The sequence below is a fragment of the Helianthus annuus genome, chromosome 3 (genome assembly GCF_002127325.2).
Source record: "Helianthus annuus cultivar XRQ/B chromosome 3, HanXRQr2.0-SUNRISE, whole genome shotgun sequence".
Lineage (NCBI taxonomy): Eukaryota > Viridiplantae > Streptophyta > Magnoliopsida > Asterales > Asteraceae > Helianthus > Helianthus annuus.
The window spans coordinates 53,463,203-53,471,022 of record NC_035435.2 but is presented as its reverse complement, the minus strand read 5'-3'; the positions used below and the strand labels follow the sequence as shown (position 1 = coordinate 53,471,022).

Below are 7,820 nucleotides of genomic sequence, written 5' to 3'. Positions count from 1 at the left end.
ACATTTATATTTTGGTCCTTGGTCCTTTGTTACGGGGTTTTGGCTATCAATCTTGCTCATTAGACCCTCAAACTTGATTTTTATGGTCCTTGGGACATTTACAAACATGGTGAAGTCCTTGGTTAACTTTGCGCTCACCCGAAAAGTCACGAAATTCGACGTTGACGCATTTAACCCTTCATGTACGGTTTTGATCATAACTTTCTCATACGATAACGAAACTTCATGAAATTTTTACCACATATTCTAGTGAGTATATTTCATCATTACAAAGCTTCGGGTTTGCCAAAAGATCACTCAGAGGTATATTTTCAACATGTTGACACAATTGGCCCCTGTAGTTTGCAATTCCTCACTTTCTTTCATTTTCCGCTTTGTATGATCCATGATTTATCCGTTTAGGGTTATAAACACCATGTAGGGTTTGTAGAGCCTATCTTTCCATTGTTGACATTTTGGACCCTTATATTTCCATAGTTTCACTGTTTGTCAACTTTAGTCCCTCTAAAGTATGTTTTCACATATCCAAAGCCTATGCCACGTGTCATTGCATTATTGGACGTAAATTTCTGAGGTGTTACATCCTCACCCCCTTAAAATAAATCTCAACCTCGAGATTTACTGGAACAAATGAGGGTATTTTTCTTTCGTCGTGGCTTCTACCTCCCATGTGTATTCGGGACCTCTACGGGCATCCCATTTGACCTTAACAATAGGTATATACTTCCTTCGGAGCTTCTTCACCTGTCGATCCTCGATCGACAATGGTTTTTCCACAAACTTCAAGCTTTCATCAATGTGTATATCTGTATGCGGTATGACCAGTGATTCGTCAGCGAAACACTTCTTCAGATTACAGATGTGGAACATATTATGTATACTACTAAGTTCTTCAGGTAAGTTTAGCTTATAGGCAACCGATCCGACGCGTTCGATAACCTCAAAAGGTCCTATGTATCTCGGACTCAGCTTACCTTTCTTACCAAATCGCATCACTCCCTTCCAGGGTGATACCTTAAGCAATACTTTGTCACCTACTTCGAAGTGAAGAGGCTTACGCTTTGGATCAGCGTAGCTTTTCTGCCTATCTTGGGCAGCTTTCAAGCGATCGCGAATCTGGACAATTTTGTCCGTCGTTTCAAAAACCAAATCTGGTCCTGATAACTGAACTTCTCCTACTTCTGCCCAACAGATGGGTGTTCTGCATTTTCTACCATATAATGCCTCGAAAGGCGCAGCCTTAATACTAGTATGGTAGCTATTGTTATAGGAGAACTCTATCAATGGTAGGTGGTTATCCCAGCTGCCACCTAAATCAATCACACATGCTCGAAGCATGTCTTCCAATGTTTGGATGGTACGCTCACTCTGTCCGTCTGTCTGCGGATGGTAAGCCGTACTAAAGTTTAAGCGCGTACCCAAAGACTGTTGGAAACTCTTCCAAAAATGAGAGGTGTATCTCGTATCTCGGTCAGAGATAATCGACACTGGTACACCATGTAGAGCTACGATCTTATCCACATACAATTGAGCTAACATGTCAGAGCTGTAAGTTTCCTTAATGGGAAGGAAATGTGCTGACTTGGTTAGCCTATCTACTATAACCCATATAGTATCGTTTCCCTTCCTTGTCTTGGGTAATTTGGTGATAAAATCCATTGTCACCATTTCCCACTTCCACGTGGGAATTTCAGGTTGTTGAAGCAAACCTGACGGCTTCTGATGCTCAGCTTTGACTTGCGCACAAGTCAGACATTTAGCTACATACGCAGCTACAGACTTCTTCAAACCAATCCACCAGTAGTTTGCCTTTAGATCCTGGTACATCTTATCAGCTCCAGGATGAACGGAATATTTGGAGCTGTGGGCTTCCTGGAGGATCACATCTCGAAGTCCTCCATAAACTGGAACCCATATTCGCCCATTTAGTCTTAGCATTCCATCCTTGTCATAGGATAACTGCTCCTCAGTTACTCCTAGCTTTTCTTCAGGATAGTTAGCTTCCAACACAGCTTCCTTCTGTGCAGCTAACACCCTTTCGTTCAAACTATTCCTTAATTCTATGCGCTTGGCATTGATTCTTATCGGCTTCACTCTTTCTTTTCTGCTCAAGGCGTCAGCAACTACATTCGCCTTGCCTGGATGGTATCTTATCTCACAGTCGTAATCATTTAAAGTTTCCATCCATCGTCTTTGTCGCATGTTCAATTCCTTCTGATTGAACAAATGTTGAAGGCTCTTGTGATCCGAATAGATCACACACTTGGTTCCATACAAGTAGTGTCTCCAAAGTTTCAGTGCAAATACAACGGCACCCAGTTCTAAGTCGTGGGTGGTGTAGTTTTTCTCGTGCACCTTTAGTTGTCGTGAAGCGTAGGCAATGACCTTGCCTCTCTGCATGAGTACACAGCCCATGCCAGTGTGTGACGCATCGCAATACACCACGAATTCTTCTATACCATCGGGCAATGTTAACACTGGTGCATTGCTCAACTTCTTCTTCAGAACGTCAAAGGATTCCTGCTGCTTAGGGCCCCAATCAAACTTGATCTTCTTACGTGTCAACGAAGTTAGGGGCGCAGCAATCCTTGAAAAATTTTCGATGAATCGCCTATAGTATCCTGCTAATCCTAGAAAACTGCGAATCTCGGTAGGTGTCTTTGGCTCCTTCCAATTCATAACTGCTTCTACCTTAGCAGGATCTACTTGGATACCTCGCTCACTTACCACATGCCCAAGGAATTGGACTTCTCGAAGCCAAAATTCGCACTTTGAAAATTTGGCATAGAGTTTCTCATGATGTAGAAGTTTGAGAATACAACGAAGGTGTTTCTCGTGGTCAGCCTGGTTCTTTGAGTAGATAAGGATGTCGTCAGTAAAGACAATGACGAATTTATCCAGATAAGGCTTGCAGACGCGATTCATGAGATCCATGAATGCGGCTGGTGCGTTAGTGAGCCCAAAAGGCATCACTAGGAACTCGTAATGTCCATAACGAGTCCTAAACGCTGTCTTGTGAACATCTTCATCCTTGACCTTCAACTGGTGATAGCCCGACCTCAAGTCGATCTTTGAAAAGTAGCTTGCCCCTTGTAATTGATCGAACAGGTCGTCGATCCTAGGCAAAGGATACCTATTCTTGATGCACAGGCCATCGATCCATCCTTCTTTTTGACAAACAAAATCGGTGCTCCCCAAGGAGACGAGCTAGGTCTAATAAAACCCTTAGCTAACAGATCATCTAACTGCGTCCTTAACTCCTTCATCTCCATTGGTGCCAACCTATATGGTGCTCTCGCTACTGGCGCCGCACCCGGAATGATGTCAATTCGAAATTCCACTTGCCTATCCGGTGGTAAACCAGGTAGTTCTTCCGGGAAAACTTCAGGGTATTCCGAAATGACAGGGATATCTTCAACCTTTGGCTTTGGCTCATCAACAGTAACTTGTGCCATGTAAATGACACAACCTTTCTGCAGACATCTGGATGCCTTGAGCATGGACACTTGCTCAGGCAATCCATGCTGGGTATCTCCTTGGATAATGAGTGACTCACCAGACGGAGTTTTAACTACTACTTGCTTTCTGTTGCATAGAATCTGGGCTTGGTTATGCGATAACCAATCCATACCTATCACTATATCAAAACCGGCTAGCTTAAAGGGAAGTAAGGATAATGGAAAAGAGTGATTCCTAATGGATATAACACATCCATCTAAAACAGTTGAGGCGGTTTCTATGGTTCCATCAGCTAATTCCACCTCATACTTCACACTTAAGGCTTTTACAGGCAATTTCAACAATTCACAGAACTTATTATCTACAAAAGACTTATCTGCTCCAGAATCAAACAATACTCTAGCAAAAATATCGTTTACAAGAAAGGTACCTGTAATAACGTTGTCATCTTGAACAGCTTCCTTAGCGTCCATCTTGAAGACTCTTGCATTGGTCTTCTTTCCATCATCGGCTTTCTTAGCGTTCTTTGGGCAATTAGACTTTATGTGCCCTTTCTCGTTGCATCCGTAACATGTTGCATCCTTCAGACCCTTACACTTCAAGGTCGTATGATCAGTAGATTTGCAGATTCCACAGGGTCTCGTGTGGGACTGCGATTTCGACTCTAAGCGACATTTCCCAAAATGATTTTTCTTGCAGGTTTTGCATTTGGGCTTATCCCCTGATTGTTGCCCATCTCTCTTAAATCCCGACCCTTTCCTGTGGTCGTTATTCCCTCGGTGTCTCTTCTCCGATCTCCGTGAGGTATCGTCCTCACGCTTCCTCTTATTCTCTTCCGAGTTCCTAAGTGCTCTCAACCTGACTACGTCCTGGGTGAGAGAGAGAGATAGATCAGCTACTGATCTGAACGTTGTAGGCCTCGATGCCTTAACGCTTGCCTTAATCTCAGGGGCTAAACCCCCAATAAAACGGGCAATCCTTCTCGGCTCTGGGGTTACCAAATATGGTACCAACCTAGATAGGGTATTGAAAGTGGTGAGGTATGCCTGACAGTTTAGATTTTTCATCACCAAAGATACGAAGTCTGACTCGATCCTTTCTACTTCATGTTGTGGGCAAAAATTCTCTTTAATAAGGGCTACGAACTGATCCCATGACATACTGTAAAGTGTGGCCTCTCCGGCAGCTTGTAAGAGAGATTTCCACCACGCTAGTGCGTCCCCTTTGAACGATTGGGATACGTACTTCACTACATCCCGATCAGCACACCCGCTGATATCTACCACTGTATCCATTTCGTCCAACCAGGTCATGCAGTCAACCGCTCCCTTCTCCCCAGTAAAGTCCCGGGGTTTACATGAGACGAAGTATTTGTATGTACATGACTTACCACGCGGTTCTGACTTATGCTCAACCTCCCTTGAGGGAACACTGTTTTGGTTGGATGAATGTCGCTCATCATCCTTCTTGAGCTCATCTTTCTTAGATGCATCCTTCTTAGAGAGTGGTTTGGTATGAGCCTCCGAATGACCCTTGGTCTTGGAATGTGGCGCGGACCGGGCCCTACTTCGGGTCCTACTTGGTTCACTATATTGCCTTTCAATGGCTTTGGCAACAGCATTTTCTACTAATGCTTGTAGCTCCGCACCAGTTATATGTATTCTAGTGTTATCTGGGCCTTCCTCTGGGTGACTGTTTACTTCTTCAGACTTAGCCATGTGGCTTTAGGTGCTACATAAAAGTAAGGACAAGGTCTATTTAGAAGCCTAAACAGTATTATCGTTCTTGACGATTTATTAACCATGGTAAGTAAGAGCCATATTAGTTAATTAGTTTCATTCAGGACTTTTTGTTAGTTACTTTACCCTAGAATGAAATATATGTTGGCACAATAGGCCTAGTCACTTGGACAATTTCTAAATTTAAATTTAGTTTCTATAGGATTAAAATTTGAACAATTGAAACAATCAATTCTTTTCTTGGTAGGGGGTCTATAAACCACGGCTGCCTTTTTTTGTTTTATATGACATTAGTTATAACCCGTAGGCATTATGTCACAATCAGATATATATATATATATATATATATAGAATATAAATTTTGGATAATTTATTAAAAGGGTGACATGTGTGATTTTGCGGATCACACTAGCCAAGAACGTTAACATGTTTACAGATGTTAACAGAGATTTGAATCTTTTTAAACAGGTTCTACCATATTGGCCAGGTCTTTAATATGACATTCAAGCTAGGTTTTACCTTTTTAAGATTCTTTTTATTAAAATGGTAAATTAAAATAATAATTGCTATTTTTCATTTATTCGTATATTATATTTATGCATATAATTTAAAAATGAAAAACTTAAATTAACCATTTCAAATAAAATTAACTAACAAGAGTTTGCCCTAAACGGGACTTTTACACAAATAACATACCCACGCAGGGGCTAAACTGACAAACAAACCCACGCAGGGGTCAAACAGAAACAAACAAACCCACGCAGGGGTAGAACAGAAAGGAAAAATATGCCCACGCAGGGGCAGAGTACAGAAATAAATGTCCTCGCAGGGACATGATTAAATAACTAGCAAACAAAGGATTTAGTAGTCCTTCTTGCTTTTTCCCTTGATCAAATCCACCATCTTCTTAAACATCCCACGATTATGCCGACGCTCTTCCCGCAATTCATGCCGCATTTCACGTCGCACATCGTTTATCCCTTGAAGGATTTCTTGAACTTGTGGCGGCGACATCATCGGTGCCGGCGGTGGTAGCGGATAATGCGGTGGTTGAGGAGGCTGCGGCTGCTGATATCCATATGATGGGTATCCATAGGTCGGTTATCCCGTAGTCCAGGGACCTCCAAAAGTACTTTCCGGATTGAGAGAGTTGTAGTTCGCAGCTACCCAGTAGGGATCCTCTGTAAAGTTATAACCTGGGGGAAAAGTCGGCTCGAAGGGATTGTATGCTGCCGCGCTAGTAAAAGCAGGGATTGGGTCTCCAAAACCCTGTGGTGGTGGTGGTGGTGCGATTGGCGCAGATGTTACTTCTGAGACGGGGTGTGAAGATTCTCCCATCTCTGGTTCTTCATGAAGTGGCGAGTATCGGCTGCTACCTGAATGTGGAGGGGTGCCGATGCGTATTCCCCCTCGTGTGGACATCTGTGCGTTCCTTCCTCTTCGCCTCGGAGGCGGAGGAGGCAAAACCGGAGGTGGTGGCGGCGGTGGAGTGACTACATCACGCCGGAAATCCTCAGAAGGATTTTGCTGCTGCTGCGGCTGCTGTTGCTGGAGGTGCAAGGGGGAGCTGTGCTGTGGCTGGTGCAGGGGAGAGTTATGGTAACTAGGGGTAAATACCCAGTCATGCTGCCTGAATCTCTCCTCAAAGCTGTCGGGACCATTGTATGGTGATCCCACAAAAGGTGACCCATCAGAAATCTCGATAGGGTGGTTCGGAGTTCCAGATGGTGGCATTGAGGGATCGGTATCTTCATCGACCTCCATCGCATTGTCGCCAGGGAAATGGTCTTCTGGTCCAAGTGGGTTAAAACCCATAGGCACATCAAGGTAGTCAGTAGGGTTGAACAGGCCTTGGAAAACAGGTGATGGTTGGTCAAAGGGTGATTGGTGTCCTTGGAGAGGAATATAGGACTGGTGAGAGTTGTGGGGCTCATTTTTTGATTGAGGCCCAAAGGAGTGTGGGATAGAAGGTGAGGTACTCTGTGAAACCGAGTGCCTTGCGGGTTCAGTAAATGATCTCCACAGATTTTGAGCATCTGTGTTATGGGAGCCTGAAGGTGTTCGCATGTGCGAAGGTCCGGCTTCATGGTCGTTTGGGACTACATACGCTCCTTGTCCCCTTCCTCTTCCTCTCATACGTGGCGGCATTTTGTGAACCTATCAAAATCAAACAAGTGATACAACAAAATATATATAAGACAAAGTTAGAAAATAAAACAAATTTTGGATATTTCCTAAGTTCTTTGTCTAGACTCGAGAATCGAGGAATGTGCAATTGTGTAACTGAGATTAAACACAAAAGGCTAGTGTTTAATTCACTCAGAGTTGGCTCTGATACCAACCTGTCACACCCCTAATTTCCACGTGTCACCGGTGGGCCCGGTGGGGAGTATAGTGACGTAGTTGGCATCATCATAGACAAACAACACAATATATATAAATGCACAGCGGAAGCAAAGATAGATTCATTTCAACTTTAATAGAATGTAATATTAAATATCACTAATAGTTGAAACGGATCCACAGGCGGATCAAAATAAAATAAGATATTGTTCAACAGATTTATTGTCATCCAAGCTTGCGAGACTTATTGTGGACGCTCTAGAAGACAGCCAGCCCATT

General features: G+C 43.4%; 1 protein-coding gene across 1 annotated transcript; it reads right to left on the bottom strand.

The window, feature by feature from the left end:
- Positions 1 to 6,299: 6,299 nt before the first annotated feature.
- On the bottom strand, positions 6,300 to 7,346 carry LOC110931500 (pollen-specific leucine-rich repeat extensin-like protein 4). Its single transcript, XM_022174892.2, has one exon. The coding sequence runs from the start codon at positions 7,344 to 7,346 to the stop codon at positions 6,300 to 6,302; it is 1,047 nt and encodes a 348-aa protein (XP_022030584.2).
- Between the last annotated feature and the right edge of the window lie 474 nt (positions 7,347 to 7,820).